The 19946-nt window shown below is 38.3% G+C and overlaps 1 protein-coding gene across 2 annotated transcripts; it reads left to right on the top strand.

The window, feature by feature from the left end:
- The first annotated feature begins 1445 nt into the window (after positions 1-1445).
- Positions 1446-7606, top strand: LOC121813452 (myelin-associated glycoprotein-like). Of its 2 annotated transcripts, none has more exons than XM_042217237.1 (8): positions 1446-1536; positions 1738-2097; positions 2454-2735; positions 3651-3911; positions 3989-4079; positions 4339-4431; positions 4544-4607; positions 4696-7606. In XM_042217237.1, the coding sequence occupies exons 1-8, from the start codon at positions 1488-1490 to the stop codon at positions 4729-4731; spliced, it is 1236 nt and encodes a 411-aa protein (XP_042073171.1). In that variant the 5' UTR covers positions 1446-1487; the 3' UTR covers positions 4732-7606. The 2 variants fall into 2 exon arrangements, with proteins under 2 accessions (XP_042073171.1, XP_042073172.1); XM_042217238.1 differs by having other exon boundaries at positions 4342-4431.
- Positions 7607-19946: the final 12340 nt, after the last annotated feature.

Below are 19946 nucleotides of genomic sequence, written 5' to 3' on the forward strand. Positions count from 1 at the left end.
ATCCCTCCCCAGACACCTTAACACCCACCTACATCCTGGGCCATTTGACCTCAGTAAATCACATGATAGGGTGTGGCTAGCTTTCATGGTGGGTTCACCTGAAACCTTGGTTGATTGTGACCCACACCCATTTTCACACCTTTGCTCATGTGATTAGGTAGAGGACAAATAAGGGGTCCATGTTCCTCTTGGGGAATCTGGGACTCTCCACCATTTGACCTTCTTGAATGAGAGGTGAAAGGTCTTAAAGCAACTTAAAGAAGTCCAGACACTTTTCTTTCCAAGCTACTTAGACTAAGATGACCTGGATCACTGAGACCTTTCACAGACATACAATATATGAAACAAAGGTGAGATTTTGTGTTTGACTTAAATCAGTGGTTCCCAAACTTTTTTTGCTAGGCCCCCCTTTGTTTTACAAGAAAAATGTTCGCACCCCCCCCCCCTTTCTCGCGCGTGCACACACACGCACAACCACATCCTTCAACCACAAACACCCATATTTTGCTCCATTGCGGTTTATTTCACACCTCAAACATTTAGTAAACAATTAAGCAAATACAAGTAATCTGCAATAAATTACAGGTAGTAAGAAAGTAAACTACTAACTCTATTACGCTACGTCCACACCTACACGGGTATTTTTGAAAACGCAGCTGTTTCGTCCACACGTAAACGGCGTTTCGAATCACCGAAAACGCAGATTTTTTAAGACTCCTTTTTTTCTGTTTACGTGTGGACGAGGAATACAGAGTTCGTCACGCAAAGTCAAAGGAATGTGCCTTTTTCACGTCACGCTGTGCGCCACGTTATTGTTTACATGAGATGAATTGCAGAATGGCAGGTAGAGACAAAATGCTGTTAATCTTACTGTCTTCAAGTTTTACACACTAACATATACACACGCAGTTACTGTCCCTCCATTTAGAAAGGCAGAGGCGTCACGGTGTGATTATTTTACTGTATGTGTGTAATAATATTCAACATTGCTATCAATGCATTTTTCAAAAAATGCCTCTTTGTGCAAAATGGGCTTAAAAACATAAACAACTGTAGGATACTGTTTGTCCGTGATTTGGAGAGCCCAGTGCGTGCTCCCAACGCAGGGAAAACCAATTCTGCAGGGGAGACCTACCTTGGCACTTGTGCAGGTGAAGCCAAAGGGAAGATATGCTTCGCCATATTTTCTAGTCTTTGGCTTAGAATGAAGTTGGTTTGAAAACATATTCAGCGATGCTTCATCTCCTGCTTTGCATTTCTGTGGGCGCCCTGTGCTAGCAGTGTTCAAGCGTTTTGTTTGTTCTTCCCCCCCTTTTCATACCGTGCCCCCCCTGGAATGGCTCTGCACCCCCCCGGGGGGCGGGCCCCACACTTTGGGAAGGTCTGACTTAAATGTACTGTGTCAAAAGAAGAACAGAAACTATCATGTCATATTTTTACAAAAAGAAAAACAGCAGCTTTATCACTTTATTTGCTGAAGTGAAGAGATGAATGCTCTACAGTGGCTTTTGTTGTCCATGTGCATTTGCTCCAAAGGTATGTGTGTTCTCTATAATGTATAAATTCTTAAAATATACCGAGTTAAACAGTATGTGTTTTGTTTTGTTTTTTTTATCTTATTTAGCTGAAGAAAAAAATTTCATTATTAAGATTTTGTCCTGTGCATTGTCTTCCTCTCATTGGTTACCCTGTTTTTGTTTTTTTCTTCATCACGTTTTGCTCTCAAATTTATTGCAGTGACTCAACCTGAAGCTTCATCTTGGACTGCTGCTGTGTCATCCTCAGTGAAAGGTCTCCTTGGATCATGTGTGGTGATCCCCTGCTCTTATAACTACCCAGATCCAAAAACCAATACCACAAGCTTTACAGGGATTTGGTACAATGACAATGATCAAGTCGTCTATCATTCTGATGCATCTCAAACTCCGGGTCAGTTTCGGAATAGGACAAAGCTGCTGGGAGACCTCAGCAAGAAGAACTGTTCTCTGATGATTGATGATCTTCAACAAAGTGATGTGGGGCCTTTATATTTCCGGATTGAAATTAAAGGCTATGACCAGTACTCCTACAAAAATAACAAAGTCTCTATTTCAGTCAGTATGTAAAATAATTTATTTTAAAAATTATTGTAAGCATGTTGTGAATATTAGCATAACTATATTTGTGAAAAGATAACATCAGTAATATCCAACGGATGTTTTAACTGTTTTGTTTGCAATAAAATAGGAAATATCTCTCCATTAAATAATCCCTATGCCCAGTCACTGTTTTTAATCTATTTTACTTTTTACAGTTAAATACTTATCAAATCAATTAACTTGATCAAAATTGATAGCTGCATAAAACACAACATCAGCAGCTATACTGTTTAAGTGCATTTGTATTTCCAATACAGTACACTTACCATCACAACTGCATTCGGTTTATGACTATAATCTTTTTTGTTAACACAGGTCAACCTGATTTATCTGTGCAAGAGGAAGTAAAGGAGGGTGAGAATGTGTCTGCATCCTGCTCCGTGTTTCACTCCTGCCCCACATATCCACCTTCTTTCATCTGGAGTCACTTTGGAGAACAGCAAAATCAAACACAGCAGCTTCATGAAGGCCAGTGGAATTCAACATCTACTCTGACCTTTCGCCCAAACCGCTCTGATCACAACAAGCCTTTAAAATGCAGAGTAACATACCATCGAGGGCTGCACCTGGAAACATCTAAGATACTTCAAGTAAAATGTAAGTATACTGTATCAGTTTATACTAATAGCAGATAATTCTACCAGTGCAGATAATCAAATTCGGGTGAAACGGGTGAAAACGGGTGAAAACCCGTTTTTATCAGTTATGTGAAATTGCCAGAGCAAAGCCTTATCTTCCTCCAAAGGACCTAGAAAAACTTTTTCATGCCTTCATCACCTCTGGACTGGACTACTACAATTCTCTCTATTTGGGTCTTCAACACTCATTTCTCCATTGCTTGCAGTTAGACCAAAATGCTGCTGCACGTCTTTTAGTGTTAGAATGTATGAACATATCACTCCAGTTTTAGCAAATTTACACTGGCTCCCTGTCTAATATCATGTTGATTTTAAGATTCTTTCACTTACTTTTAAAGTTAAATGATATGGCGCCCAGTTATTTAAGCAAACTCCTCAACATGTATAACCCCAAAAGAGCACTGAGATCGTCTAGCCAGATGCTCTTACTACAGCCAAGGTCTCAATTGAAGCATAGAGGAGATCGGGCCTTCGCAGTTGCAGTGCCTAGACTCTGGAATAATCTGCCAGATGATATTCGTACTTCAGAGTCTATTCAGTCTTTTTAAATTGTATCTTAAAACTCACTTTTTTAGCGTTGGCTTTTAATTCAAGTTTAGTTTGAGTAGCATCACGCTTGTTTTATGTTTGTTAATGCATTGTTTTTCTATTGTTTTCTCTTGTTCTTAATTAATTGTAAAACACTTTGGTCAACTGTGTTGCTTTTAAATGTGATATAGGAATACATTTTGATTTGATTTAGATTTTAAAGCTTTAATTTAAAGGTTGAGTATAAGTCAGATGTAAATGAGGGAGAATCTGTACACCTGAAGTTCTCCAGTGATGCTAACAGGATATGATAAATCCCCACTAATTATATTTCTTGTCCTTAAAGCTGCCCCTGACATCAAGACTTCCTCAAAGTGCTCCTCTGAGAACGGCATCATAAAGTGTGACTGTATCGTAGAGTCCGAGCCTCCCAGCATGGTCTATTTTATTTTGGGTGACAGAGTCATGCAAAGCAGCAAAGCAGAGAAAAATGGCTCTGTTACTATTGAGACTCTGCAGACAGACTTTGGGTCTTTCAGGCGTGTGCAGTGCCTGGCAAACAACATGCTGGGATATGACAACATCTTGCTCTCTTTACCTGTTAATGGTAAGAAAGACTTAGGATGCACTGATCTCTCTGTTTTTACATGACAAAAACACTCATTATGGTTTCTATCTGGACAGACAACATGCAGAATATTCTTATCTCATCTGGAGCAGGTGTGATTTTTCTGATTATTCTGATAGGAAGTGGGTTGGGAGTTGTTAAAAAATGGTAAGTTGTCATGAACATAATCATTGAAAATAAGCATTTGTTATTATTGCATCATTCGTGAAATAATAGTCATAATTACAACCAAATGAACACCAGAATGTATGTGTGTGTGTGCATATCTATCTATCGATCGATCTATCGATCGATAGATCGATCGATAGATCGATAGATATTTTAAATAAATGTATGTCTTTTTGGTTAGAGGCTGTGAAAAGTGTCAGTTTCCTTTCTCATTTAATTAAAAACATTTTACTGCCAGCAGGGGGAGATCAAGAGACACAACAACCACTAACCTGAGCAACATGATGTCAGACAGACCTGTGGAGCTCCCTCATAGTGCCCCACAAAAAAGGTTTTAATTCTTCACTTCTGTTTGCAAACAAACAAATATTACTGATGATTAAATATGATTTAAGAAGATATGCAATTAGATTTAATCTTTACCTCTTGCATTCTTTCTCCAGAAAAAACTGCTGTAAGGATATCCCTTGCCCTGACATGTACAACAACCCTCCTGTCTATGGCAATGTAGGGATAAGTAATGTTTCCTTCATTAGTTCATTCATTTTGTGCATGCATGAAAAGGGGAGTGAATTTATCTTGTTTCTCTGTGCAGACTGACTGCGATGAGTCAATATACAACAATGTGTAGCGTGTGGAAAACCAGCTGCAGTCCATGTTTGTGTCTTCTGATATGAATCAAGAAAAACATCCTTGTGCAACTTTATCACATATTTCTATCATATATTTTTCACACTTTCTTTGGAAAATAGAGTAAGTAAATAGTATTTGTTAAAGTGCTCTTGTTAATCTCATCTAGAACATTTCCTTTGGCTTATCAAATTATATTGCTTAAAAAATGACCAATAATGTATTGTAAAAATCTTTAAGTTGCTAGGTCGCAAAGGTTGCAGATTTTAAAAAATTCAATCGCAAAATTATTATTATAAAGTATATAATATATGACATATTTTTCACAAATGTGTAATTCACATTTGTACATTCTTACTGTAGGTTTGTAAAAATCTACACTAAGAATGTACTCATGTTCAAAATTATCGCAACATATTGTCTGATTAAATTATGTGCAAACTTGTCAAATTACTAAAAATGTTTTGAAACTATGTTGTTCATTATTTATACTCAATATCATTTTTCTTTATTATTACCTTTGTTAAGAGCTGTTATGGGTTATCAAATACAACATCAGTCAAGTTATATGATATTGGTCTATCAGCACAGGTCTAGTTGAAGGATGTTTGACCTTCATGGGGTGTGGGTATTTGTGGAGAATAACTATAGATTAGTCTTGAGCATTTATGCAAAATGAAATAAAGAACAAAAAAAGTGTGTTATTCAACCATATTTAATGTCTTACACAATCGTTTACACAGTCATGTTTTAAAATTAAAAAATTAAAAAAACTACCATCAGAATTATTCATGTATGTTTTTGCTTCATGAAGCCATGTTACACATTCTATGCTAATTTCCTTCTGTTTCCTAGGACCACTGCAATATACTCACGGCCTGTTTTATATTTTGATACATGACCAAAGTTCTTGCAATTCAATTGCAACACAAGTAAGACTAATTGGTAATTAGGTCTGGATTTTGCAGGCCAGCATGCCAAGGTGAACAAATGTAGTAAATGCTGCTTTGAAAAAATGATTTTGAATATTTGATCGAGATTAGTGGAATTGCTCAGAGTTTTATTAGTTTGATCTTTCTGTTGTTAGAAATGTGTGGAAAAGGTTTAATTCAAAGACTTACAACAATCATCTGTGCCAGAGACAGCTTGCTTTCAACTCAAGTTAACACAGACCTTTATATCAAAGATATTTAAACAGACTGTGACTCAGTAGTCAATGAAAATATTAATACTGGTCAGAAGATGGGGCTGTTAACCAAAATTTAAATATAGCAGTTCCTGAAAAGGTTCAGCAAAAAATCTGAATTTGAAATATTGAAAAACATGAACATGCAACAATAGATAAAATGGAATATGGTTTATTCTTCATTAAACATTACAAAGCACAAAATAAAACCAAGAAAAACATGCTCAAAAGTCACAGAGTAAAGCATGTGTGTAAAAAAAAAGAAAGAAAGAAAAAGTGATTAATATTTGAAGTCATATGAAGGTGATGTAAACTAACGGACACCATCAGTCCAGAAAACAACAAACTGAAAACATCAGAAATTAACCACCACCACAACTTTCAGGAATTCAGGAAGCTGGAAATCAGAGTTAAGGGGAAGAAGAACACAATGAAGAATAGTACAAAAGGTTAAGTAAAAAAATAACATAATTCCTTTTTTGTTTACATTTTTTTCTGATATTTTCATATTCTAGATATTCTAGATACATATTTAAGCATTTTTTATTCATCTTTAGGCATAAAAAGAACATTTTAGAACTTCATTTTTTAAACATGTACTTTTTAAAGAGTTTTTTACATGTTCACTTAGGTGGACAATTTATAGTGTATAGAGTGAGACATCAATGTCCAGTGTAGTGGTTTATGTGCAAGTATACCATCGACACTGACACAAATACAAGAAAATAGCCCTTGAATAGCTGTCTACTGTAGTGACCACTATGCGTGAAATGGTTAAACATACCTGATTATATTCTGATCAGTATTAAGCAATTAAGCATAATTGACTATCAGAAAAAAAAATACCTAATACCATTTCTCTTATTCACAATCCCGTATAATGATGGGTTGTGTCACGGTACTGGGTGACCCAGTTTCGTTGTATTTTGTTATTCATTTGTGTTCTAGTTTCAGTTTAGCTTATCTAGTTAATTTCTGCCATTTTAGTCCTTTGTTTTTTAGATCCTTTTGTGTCATCTGCCCCTGTAGTAAGTCTCCCTGGTTTGTGTGTCTACCTATCATGGTTCTTGTCTGTGTGGTTCTTGTTGTCCTGTTTCCTGTTTATTCTGAAAGTCTTGTTTCCATGTTCTATGTGCGTATTTCCACTGTGGTGCCATTATGGTCAATTGTGTCCGCTGTTTCTCCATGTGTGTTCACTTCCCTCTGTTACACTCAGGGGCAATTCTAGGATCAGAGCTTTGGGGGTGCTGAGCACCCAGAGAGCTGCCCATCCTGGCAAGGTCAACTTTAGTCATCACGATGAGACTTCTTCCCCGTCTCTGTCAGTCCCTGCATCCTTAAATGTCTCCAGTTGTCCCGAGTTCCCTCTGACTGTCTCCTTGGTGCATTTAAACCCCTGTTCCTCCCTGTCCTCATCGTCTGTTGTCTTCATCTCCATTATCACTCATCATAATTGTACCCTCTCTGTGCAAGTCTGCAAATTTCTTTATTAAATCATGAGATTCTTAAATTCATCAAGTCTCTCTGTGCCTGGGTCCTACACTCCAAAAATAGAAGAGTCCTTGAAATGTACAAAATATTATTACAAAATTAGAAAAATTGAGACACCTTGGCCTCTGGTACAATGTATACAATGTATGAAAAGATCTTTATTTGCCTATTTGCACTACTCTGCCTGGTTTGCACTCAATGTCATTTACCCTTGTATTGTATATTGTATAGCTTTCTTGTTATATGTAAAATTGTATTATATTATTTAATTTTTACTTTAAAATATTTTACTTGCATTTTTAATCACTCTTATATTTAAATGTTCATTTTCTATTTTATCTAGGGATTGAGAGTAACGAAGTTTCTATTCTCTGTATGTCCTGTACATGTGGCAGAATTGACAATAAAGTTGACTTTGACTTTGACTTTGACTTTACTGCAGATACTACTATGGCTCTGCAGATTTTTTCTTTTCTTTTATCCTATGTCGCCTCACCTTGAGGTTGGTAAATCTGTCTATCACATTTTGGTGGTCAAGTTTCTCAAGCATTTCTCAACTGACATCACAGCCAGGTGCTGGAGTCTGCTTTGACCCATGGTCCTTCTCAGCCAGGTATGGAGCTGACTCAAGACACTAAAAGACCTTTCACAGCTACAGGTGCTAGCTGTGTTTGTTAGGGCAACCTGAATAACAGTTTTCAGTGTGGGGACGATCTGATTATCCAGAAGATTGTACAATGTAAACATATCTGGAATGGCACCAGCCTCATTCTTGAGCTTCAAAAAGGTTTTGACAACCGTGACTTCCTCTGACTAAAGCTCAATATGGTAATGCAGTGCCAGGGCTGACAACCCAGTTTGTTTTGCAGATTCTGTACAGCAGCTTTAATATAGGGAGAAAACAACTTCCAGATTGTACGAGTAAAATTAGTTTAACAGTTTCTGTTTTGCCTGTGTCCTGAATTCGAAAATGTTGAGCAACAGAACAAACCAACAGAGGCTCAGGAGAGTGCAATCAGACAAGGAGTTTATTAAACACACGCAGGAGGAGAAGTATACAGCACCACACCAGCAAAACGTCTCCTGCTAAGAATACACGTGGAAGTGTTTTATAACATCAGGGTTCACGCCCCTTCTCGCGTCGATTACAGATCAGATACATCGATTTGCAGTAAATGGTACATCTTAAATGGCTAAAAACAGACACAAAAGTTCCCTTTTCTATAACACCTTCCATACACGGCAATAAATTTCAAGCCTACATGGTCCCTGAGGGCTTGTCCTCTTCTTGACGGGTCTTCTGTCATCTGTTACCAAGTAGACTAAAATGCAGTCAGAAGCTAAATGAGTTTCAGGCCTTTGGTCTGGCAGGTTTTTGGATTATATGTGTTTGTAAGCGTGTATGTGTCTATCCTTCTATGCTCCAAGTCACCCACAATATATCGACTGAGACATCGCGCTCATCGAAGCTTGAAACCTTCAATAGACTGAGACTGATCATCAACTCTGAATAAAGCACAGACATGCAATGTGTGTATAAACTGACTAGGGCTGCACCTGTAAGAAAAAGGTTAATAGCAGTAAGTTTCATAAACATCTTTAAGTCTTGTGTCTCTTACTGTTGTCAGGTCGTCTGCTTATGTTCCCCCCCTTGTAGTCACAGTCATAGTTATAGTCATAGTCACAGTTAAAATCATAGTCAAACTCATAGTCTAGTCTTAGTTGTCGGTTTTGGTTTTGTTATTCATGTATCAGCCTAAATAAAGGCTTGCTTTTGTTTTTCAACCTCAGGAACCATCAAGTTGTTCTCTAAAAGTGAACACGAACTTTTTTTTTAAGTGCTTTAAAAGTGCGAAAACCCGCAGCTACAAACATCTGACTGACACTACTACCTTCTAGATATCCTATAGAAGATTCTCATTGCATCACTACATGCAACATGCAGCTTCTGCATGCAACAGTGATTGTAAGAGGACCACAAGGGGGCAGTACATAGCAGTGTGCAATACGTTTCAAAGCAGGGGCGGGTGTCCTGCAGGTTTTAGATGTGATCTGATCCAACACAGCTGATTTAAATGGCTAAATTACCTCCTCAACATGTCTTGAAGTTCTCCAGAGACCTGGTTATGTACTCATCATTTGATGCAATGGTATTTGCCTGCACATAGAGCTTACAGTGCTGTCTGTATCATCATCATCATTCATTTCATCAGTAATAAAGCATGGATCGTATCTTTTTAATCAGACTTACACTTTATTTATAAATTTGATTAAAAATAAATATGATTTACTATTAGCTAAAACATACAGATAAACTTTTGATAAATATTTGCAGCTCTGGAGGCCAGTATCCCTGAATTGGAGAGTTTGCTTCAAACCCTTGAAAAACCCCTATCTAGCCAGGCCCCTGTAGCTGATTGTAACGCTTGCTGACCCCTGGCAAGCTGTCCCAAGAAAACTGTCCCAAGCACAGGACCGCTGGGTGATGGTGATGAGGAAGCATAGTCTTAAACAGAAGCTCCAGAGGTAGCACCAACATGTTCATGTGTCTTCTCCACTCGGCGACACACCATCCAAGGATTAAATTCCAGTAATTGGCGATTCTGTTCTGAGATGTGAAGCTAGAAACACCAGCAACCATAGCCAATTGTCTTCCAGAGGCCAGAGCTTTCAATGCGCATATTAGAGTCAAACCACAAACTATATCACTCTTTCACAACAAATAATAACGCGCACAAGTTGTTTCAGTGATAACGAACTATATTAATTATAGATAATGCTGTTTATCAACAGTGAAGGCATGGATGTCAACAGATTAACACAGGTGAAACTGCCCCTGACTAGATCTTGCAGAGTGAAAAAACACAAAACAACCACTCGAGGGCCAACTGCCGAACAAAAAACACCTAATTCCATCATATTACAATAGCTATATCAAGCTATATAGTTTATGTCTTCCATATTTCCAACCATATCCATAATCACATACTGTGTATGCTACCATTGTATGTAGTGTATTATCTTACTTTTTTCATTGATTGTACTTATTTGTATTTTTGTATTTCCTTCTGATATCTGTACCTGAGCTGAGGTGACGCAAAAATTTCCCCGTTGTGGGATCAATAAAAATAAAGTCTTATCTTATCTTATCTTATTGAGGGAAATTTAAAACTGCTGGCTAAGGGTAAATGTAAATTCACTAAAATCCTAATTCCAAGCAGTAATGACACCTGGTTACATTAATCAGAGGACACTAAAATCAATATTGAAAGGATGACTTTGCCAAAACAATGTCGGACTCTGTAGTTTTCTCTGGTCCCCTCCCCAATTGGACCACGAATGACAAGTTTAGCTGCATGTTCTCCTTAAATTCCTGTCTGCCTGAGTGGTGTCCCACAAATGATGTGGGCTTGATAGATAATTGGGAAACTTTCTGGAGGAAACCTCCCTTATTAGGAGGGACCGCATCCATCCCATTTTGGATGGAGCAGATCTCATGTTTAGAAATCTGGCCAAATTAATCAAAACCTCCCAAACGTGACTATCCTACGGTGGCCCTGAGAGGCCAAACGGACTGCAACTTCAGAAAGCACTTGCAAAAAGAAAAATGCTGCAAAAAGAAAAATGCTGCAAAAAGAAAAATGCTGCAAAAAGAAAAATGCTGCAAAAAGAAAAACGCTGCAAAAGCACACAAAGCACAACGGAAATAGGAAAAAAGACAACGGAAATAGGAAAAAAGACAACGGAAATAGGAAAAAAGACAACGGAAATGTTTCTGGGGAGACAATAACCGGACGGACCAGTTGCACGAACCAAAACATGCTAACAAGTGCACTGGGACTGGGAGACACTTCAAAGAAGTGGAGCGGCCAAAGAGTAAACTTTCAAAAGTAAGTTCTGAATATTATGTCACTTATTTATGTGCAAATGTTAGCCGTTAGATAGTCGACCTTAATCTTACAGAGAATGTGATGATTTTGTGGATAATTAAAGTCAGTCATATATCCACAAACACAACAGGCTGAAAGTCAGTGATGCTGCTCGGTTTGCAGTCCTGAATATCACGGCACAAGCAGGATTCACTGCACTGTTAATGTTAGCTATGTTATATTGCTGCCTCTGTTCGGTGGTGTCGAGCCAAACGGACTTTAACGTGTGTTTGAACGAGCTGACGGTTCACTCGTTAAGCTGAAAGAAAGATGCTTTAATCACAGCAGTCACACATGTGTCCACTGCACCATCTGGGAACTCTTCTTGTTTAGCACTCGTAATAACACAAACACTAAATCCTCCTTCTCTTGTGCTGTTTTGTAGCAGTGTTACACCTGAGACTGTCACCTGTCTGTCTGTCCTGCACTCTCTCTCTGTTTCTTTCTCTCTGATTGTGGAATAAAAGTATGAACATGTGTTTATAAGTTACACTTGTGTTTGAATCCTGCAGCTTATCACACATTTGATTTCCATGTGTGACGACTGCAAGTGTCCAGAGTGAGGACAGACTGAGGGACCCACTGCTGCACATCATCTGTGAGGCTTTGCACCCCTGATGATCCACCGAACTCAACAGTGTGTGAGGAAGAGGAGGAGGAAGAGCCAGCAGCAGCTGACAGATGGAGAGAATAGACAGACTGTTCCCTGTTTGTGAAGGACTGCTAGGAAAGTTTAACATAACTGTCTGTCCTGAATCAGTCTTATTAGGTAATGTTCAAATAATTTTATCATTCCAGTGTTTTCAGTGTGGGAGAAAGTACTCAGGGCCTTCAAGTTACACACTATGAAAGGCAGCAACAAGTTTAATTTCAGAAACCTAAAGTATGTATCAGCAGCAGAATGGAGCTAAAAATAAATGTTTGTTCCAGTTCTATGAAGCTTTGAGTATTTTGGATTAGTAGCACTGCTGTGTTTGTTGCATCATATTGCTGTAATTGTTTATATGCTTTATATATTCTGAGTAAGTTGATCTATAGTGTTACATCATATTCTATAAGGATGTTATGTGTTTGTAGACTTTCTGCCCAGTTTGACCCATTTAACAGAAGTCAGCCTGTTTAAGGCTCTGATATCTATTCTGTATGACTTAAAGCAGTTATGACATGGTCTGATTTTCTCACCCAATAAAGGAATATTTCATATATCAGTCTACTCTTCATTTTATCAGAAACAGTTTTCACAGCTCGTACATTTTCTTTTTACACATATATGTAAGCATTGAGCCAAATTTAGTAATGCCAACATATTAAAAGAACAATATTTGTCTCTTATATATAATACATCTATATATACACTGTCACAGATACTTGTGTTTAAGTGAAGATTTAAGGTGATAGGAAATATAAATAAATGCAACTTGAATCTTTACTGAAGCTCAGTGTTTGGCACAGAGTTCATGTTCACTGCTGTAATAACTAATAATGATTAATATAATATTGGCCATATTATATTTACATTACCAAAGTGAGATGACTTTAGTCTCATGAACAAGATTAGCTAATTGTTATTTACTAGCTAATCTTAAATGACTGTTCAGTACAAAAATGAAGCCCAACAATCATGTTTTACAGTCCGTGGTCTCAGCCTCAGATACTTATCAAATCACACAAAGCTCATGTAGAAACAAATGTACAAAATATGTTCTCCTTCATTTCTGTCAAACAAAGCTGTATGAAACGTTTCCAGCTGTTAGTATCATGGTTGCTAGGCAACCTGGGCAGCGCGACGGAGGCTAGACCGTCCCATTTCACAAGCCTACAAGCCTCGCACTTCCGGCCTCAGCAGTCTTTGAGTGCGGCCCTTGAGGACCGTTAAGGCTGCGTACTTTAAGGCTGCAGACCCTGAATTGGGAAACAGTCCCTGAATTGGGATACAGCCATACATACATGTTTTGGTTCGTGCAACTGGTCCGTTCGGTTATTGTCTCCCCAGAAACATTTCCGTTGTCTTTTTTCCTATTTCCGTTGTGCTTTGTGTGCTTTTGCAGCATTTTTCTTTTTGCAGCATTTTTCTTTTTGCAGCATTTTTCTTTTTGCAGCATTTTTCTTTTTGCAGCGTTTTTCTTTTTGCAGCATTTTTCTTTTTGCAAGTGCTTTCTGAAGTTGCAGTCCGTTTGGCCTCTCAGGGCCACCGTACTATCCAGAGTTGGGACGAGGAAGCAGAGTTGCAGTCTTACATGCCTCTCTGCAGCTTCTCTCATCCTGTTATCCCCAGAACCCCATCCCCTTAGAGACTGTTCAGCTCCCAAATAGACAAGAAACAAACTAAAACCCTGCAAAAAATGACTGAAACATAAGAAATCACAATGAAAGAGCAATACAGTACATGTGGTCAGGTCTGTCATGCCCCAATCCTGGTTTTGGCACCACTGTAAACAAATGCACGACAGTCCCGACCACATGTTTGCACTTTTCAGTACACTTTTTTATTGCGGCTGTTGACTTACACACGCGGCTGCGGTTTTTCAGCAGATGCAGTGGGTGCCCATATTATTAATGTGACTGCTGCGAATTTCTTTGTTCGGCTTTAAAAGTGATTCAATGCTAAACATGACTTCCACATGACTTTTCTGCCAGGTAACTTGCGCCCCACCTGTCAGACTTCTGCCCCACACAGGGGGGCGCATGATAGGTTTGTAGCTTGAACCTATCCGCTGGAACGTTGAAGACAATATAATTACACAGCAAAGCAAGACACAGTAGGCAAAGTTCTTCATGTTACTCATGCATGAGGGAGTACCTGCCTGGAGCCAAGTGTCGTTCCACCACTTGACCTCCGTCAGACTCTCAGCCAGGTCCCCCATAGCACTCCTTTTATTGTGGTTACATGAATATGCATAGGGTCATTGACATATAACATCTTACATAGGTATCATGTGAACAAAGAATAGGGCTTCGGAGTTGACGTCACGCCGCAATGCATTGTGGGAGCGCAGCTCCATTTTCGGGGTCTACGATCCAAACAAATACACTGTATTGGAACGGCGACTACGACAAGAAACACGCTTAAAAGCAGCTCGAAAGAAAACGGACGGTATAGAGATCGATTGCGTCCAGAGGCGAAGCAGCGGTATTTGAAAAAAATTGAGTGCATCGCAAATCTGGACCCATACGACATACGGCAGTGGAGTAAAGACCCAGACGACTTACCGCCACTGTCCTACCCCGATATCTTCACCTATCTTGTTTGTGGAGTAAGTGCTTACACTGCGAACCAGTTTCGTAATTACAAGTCACTGGAGGCGCATATCCAATTTACAAATGGCTGGGTGCAAGATTTGGCTATTTTCAAGCCGCCAAATCTGAGTACGTCGTCATTCATACTAAGGTACGTCAGCTGGAGTGCATCGAGTGACATAGCCATTTTCCACCCCCCACCATAATTAATGTTAAATCTTTATCATTGAACTGTTAAAATATCGTTATCATATTATGTGCCCATAATTGTATAGTAGATGCAAATTAACACATTGATAATCGGGCAAATTATAAACGCCAATCAGTGTCATAGGCAGGCTTCCCTACATTTGTGCGAAACAATTAGCGAATCGTTACATAGCACATATGTCTGCAAAGTCACTCCATTCGATGTTTGATCGCAATTTCTATAACTTCCGAGACCATCAACGGTAATATTATTCAGCTATAAAGTGTGATAAGAACATATTTAGAACTTACCGGAATGAAAATGTCGTGAGCACACCAGCTGATATCTGGAGACGTAACAGAACTTGATATCAGCTCGTCTCACGGCTGCTATCCAGGCTAGACGCCTTCGTTTGGTAATATCCGATACATGAGCTCCTTCATGTTGCTTCCAGGTTGGGAAAGCATAAAAAGACAATCCAACCTTATTCCCGTGCCGGTCGTAAGATCGAACATTGCAGCCGAGCACACAGCAAGTACGAACCATGGCTATGCTATCGCTCCTAGCTTAGACCCCCAAAATGGTGAATCGGGCCAAAATCCTTTCCACGCCCACCCCCGTGACATCACGCTCCGAAGCCCTTATAGTGTGTGTGTGTGTGTGTGTGTGTGTGTGTGGTCAAGATGTGACCCTGTGAAGACTCCCCAAAGGCTGGTGCCAGGAATCTAGGGCTCCATCTGAACAAAAGGCTCTTATACTTGAAGAAATATACGTGTGTTTGCTAAACCATATATCAGCAAAAGAGAAGATACGACCTCTCCTAGGAGGTGTGTGATCTATGCCAGAACACTCTGTAGAGGAGTGAACGCACTCCCCTCTTCCTGCTACACAGAGTTGTTACAGACCTCCTAGGATGAGACATTCTTTCAATCTACAAATGATTATATACTTCTAAGCATATATGGTTAAATATTTCTAAGCATAAATGACAATCAACAATACAAAACCTAACAGCGCACCACACACTTTGAGAATTACTGGCATAACCAAACGGAAAAAGTTTATAATTGTGAGACTACATTTCATAGTTAGCATCAAATTAGTGGCTTTAAAAAGTTAAAGAAGAAAGTAAAAGCAGAAGAAAATGCACATTTAAAAAAGCAGCATAATATGACATTACTCTACAGTATATGTGAAAAAGGTGAGATTGTGTGTTTGATAAAATTGAAGCAATAGGCAGTAAAAGCAGAGTAGAAACCATACAAGTCAAGTTTCTCCAAAATGAACTAAAAGCAGCTTTACGAATATTCATTGCTGTATTTGCTGATGTGGCAGTGAGAAGAAGAGGAGATGAGTACTCTACAGTGGGTTTCGTTCTTCGTGTGCATTTACACTAAAGGTATATGAGTTCTGTATATTGTATGATTTCTTGTATTATATAGAGTTAAGCAGTCTGTTTTTTTTTTGTTGGGTTTTTTGTTGTTGGTGGTGGGTGGTTGTATCTTTATCTCGAAGGCAAATAATTCTTTTTTTCCTTTCCCATTGTCACAGGGATTTATTTTGTATTTTGAAGGTTATCTTGTTAGCCTGGTGATTATAAGTTAGTGTGTTATTTTTATTTAGGTTTTAGTGGAGGTTAAGGTTAGCCATTACTTATCATCTGTGTCCTTGTTTTCTGTGTTTGGTTGCTTGTCTCGTCTGTCATGTGTTTCAGGTCTCTTAGGCTCATGGTGTCATGTCTAAGTCTCCATGTTTCCTGTTTTATTTTGAAAGAGGTCTTGTGTTCTGTGTTCATTGTTGTAGTTTCACTTTCCCTGGTGGCGTTGCCATGCTAATTTGTATCAGCTGTATCCCCAATTGTTTCCCGTCCCCTGGTCACGTATTTAGTCTGCGTGCCTTCCTTTGTTCATTGTCATGTCGTCTGTGCTAACTACCCCACATCATGTCACAGTTATCCTAGCCGTGATCCTAGTTATTCTCAGAGCTAAAGTCGTACTTCTGAGTTATGGTTATTGTTTTGTTATAGAGTCGTAGTTGCAGTTTTTTTCAGTTCTCTCACAGTTTAGTCTTCTAAGTATATGTTTTGGTTTTCCCTCATTCTGCCTTATTTCATGCTTGTGAGTATCAGCTCCAAAATAAAGGCTCGCCTTGTGTTCAAGTTTAGTTTTGTCTTCTTGCCTTTGTCCGTACCTGGGTCCTCCACACACTCCGCAGACCGTGACAGTCAACGTGAGGTGATATATTTAAGCTCTCTTCTTCTCACTGGTGTTTCTGTTTTTCTACTTCAATTAATCTCATTTTACTGTCAAATTAATTACAGTTACTCAAAGTGAAGCTTCATCTTGGACTGTAAAGTTGCCATCCTCAGTGAAAGGTCTCCTTGGCTCATGTGTGGTGATCCCTTGCTCTTATAACTACCTGCAATGTTTGTGTCGTCTGATATGTATCACGAAAAGCATCCTTGTGCAAGTTTATCACATATCTCTTTGATTTTTTCTTTCTCATTTAATAAACATGTCCTCAGTTTCCAGGTTTATCCAATATTTCTGTCATTGGTAATATTCTGTAAAAATTAATATGACCCGGTTATAAATATGTTTGATATCTATTTTGTTCATTACTTGTGTTCAGTAATATTGTTTTATTGTATTTTTTTGTTTGTTTGTTTGTTTTTATGGGTTGCTGTGGGTAATCAAATACCACAGTAGTTAAACTGCATAATGATGGTCTTTGAGCACACATCCCACTAAAGGACACTGGGAACTTTTGACCATGCTTTTGTCACAAATGTGCACATCAATAGCCCACGGAAGGAACTTTTTCTGGAGCTCAATATGGGATAAGTGTAGGTACAGTGAACAACAATACATGATGACACTCTTCTTTTTTGCACCAATGAACAGATACCGGTCCCACTGTGAGGCTGATGCCCTTCTATAACCCTGCCCTTCTCTGCTTGTGTAACAACCTCTGTGCTGCTATCTCCTCCTCCACTTTTGAAACTGTGTTTGAGGACGCATAAATGCCTCTTTTTTTTAGAACTGTGTGCTAAATTTCACCTTTTGTGTGTCAAAAATGGGAAAACTTTGGACGCTCCCTGACTCCTTCAGTACTTAGTGAGAATATTAATAGTTGTCACAAGATGGTGCTGTAAGGCAAAAAAGAAATAAATCTTTTTTTTTTAATTTACAGTTTAATGAGTTCTTCATTGATTAACATTTCAGCTACAATGTGATGCTGCTGCTTATATTAGAGTGGAGGTGATTAAAAAATAATAATACAATCAACAATATTAAAACATACTCACAATATAATTTGCAACCAAAGGTCAGAATGGAAATAAGTTCCAGCAAAGGGCAGTCAGGGTATGGCTAAATGGAGGTTGTGGCTAATGCAGGATTATATGACTAAGGCTAAGAACAGTGAACAATCTTGCAAGAACAATAGAAGTTAAGCCTGAACACTAGTTTCTCAATTTAATTCGCAAACTAGCCAAGGAGTGCATCAACATGAGGCACATATGTGAAATGGTTTGTGTAGGAAGATAGATGGGAGGCATGTGTGAATAACACAGAGTTCAAATGCAAAGAGATTCTCTCGGCATAAACACTGAGGAGGAACTGAAACCAGATAAGATGGATCACCTTTTTTTCTTCCTTTTTCTTAAATGAGCTCAAAGATAAAATGTCTTTCTTTTGGCATTGTGCATGTCCAGTGAAATAATTCTATAAAATACAAATAATTGCTTCAGGCCTATCTTGGTAATAAAAAGTTCAGACAAAAGCAGAAATAGAACATCTTTGACTTTCTTAGCTGTAGACTTTGTTCAAGTATAGTTAATCCAGTCATGGCAGTATCACACCAATGTGTGTCTCTTACACATCACCACTACAGCTACTTCTGCTGAGCAGAAACAAACAAACAAATGAGCAGAACATGAGAGATAAATTTATTACCAAAATATTTTTGGGGGCAAAAATAAAGAACAAAATCGAAACATTTTTTCACCAAAATTGAAAGTAGCCTCAATAGCCACAATAGTGATCTCACAGAAAAATATTTAAGTACTAATTTGCTAATTCAAAAATACTGAAAATAATGTAATTCATCTTCACTCTGTGGCATATGAGACAAAAGATAGATTTTGTTTGTGATAAAGTGGATGCAGTGACTATTAAAAGCAGAATGTAAACCATACAAGTCACTGTAAAATGCCGGCAAAGCCACTTTACTTTGCGCTTTTATTTTGAAGAGTACCTTAGCACTTCCTCTTTTATTGTGTCAGACTCCCTGTGAAACGACACAAACATGTTGCTTCAGAGTGAGTAAGGCATTTATTTTTTGAAAATACTCATGCAAAACCATGTATTTTATTTACCTGTCACATGCTATAACTTTGGAAAGTTTACACAATGTGGTTGAATTCGTTTTTTGTGTATATGCATCTCATTTGTTTGTGGTGTGGAAAGACTGGCTAAGAGATGCGCATGGAGGAGGTTGCTAGCTGGTTCAGCATGATTAGCACCCTTGGAAGCAGAAAGAGGTTGGTTTAATAATTGCAAATGATTGTTTATGTATTTAAGAGACAGAAAGGTTATCGTTAATTCATTTTATTAAATGCTGTAACATAAATTGTTTAAAAGCGATTGATTTATGTCAATGTCACGATTTGAGTTCATCAAAATAATTTATATAGTAAAATGTGAACATTTCTGCACTTTGTACTTAAATGTTTAATGTTATTTGTTTGTGCATCTTTATAGTTTTCACGGTGCCATATTGTCGGTGGTTTAAAGAGGAGAGAATAAAGTTAGATCAGTCATAGCTCTCTGCGTCACGAGTGGTAATTCCAAGTGGGCAGCTACAGTCACCTCTTATCTAAAGGAAATAAAAGCAGCCACACCATGTTTGTTAAGATGGTATTGCAATGATCTTTGCTCTTCAGGTTTTTGTCCTGTTCATAGTTCTTGTCCAGAATATTTTCAGTATTAGTTAAGCTTTTCTGTATTTTGCCATTCATTTAGGCTCTTCTTGTCTTATTGGCTGTTTTATTTCTGTGCTTCACTTTATCATATTTCATTGTGCACTTTTATCACAGATCCCCAAACAGAAAGCTCATCTTAGACAGTTGATGTGCCATTCTCAGTGAAAGGTCTCCTGGGTTGATTAGTTGTGATCCTCTG

Source organism: Haplochromis burtoni, unplaced genomic scaffold, assembly GCF_018398535.1.
Source record: "Haplochromis burtoni strain Fernald_Lab_line unplaced genomic scaffold, NCSU_Asbu1 Contig_1715, whole genome shotgun sequence".
Classification (NCBI taxonomy): Eukaryota; Metazoa; Chordata; class Actinopteri; order Cichliformes; family Cichlidae; genus Haplochromis; species Haplochromis burtoni.

Coding starts and splice junctions, on each gene's coding strand:
- LOC121813452 (XM_042217237.1), top strand. CDS start 1,488: ATGAATGCTCTACAGTGGCTTTTGTTGTCCATGTGCATTTGCTCCAAA. Junction 2,098..2,453: donor CAAAGTCTCTATTTCAGTCA/GTATGTAAAATA, acceptor TTGTTAACACAG/GTCAACCTGATTTATCTGTG. Junction 2,736..3,650: donor TAAGATACTTCAAGTAAAAT/GTAAGTATACTG, acceptor TTGTCCTTAAAG/CTGCCCCTGACATCAAGACT.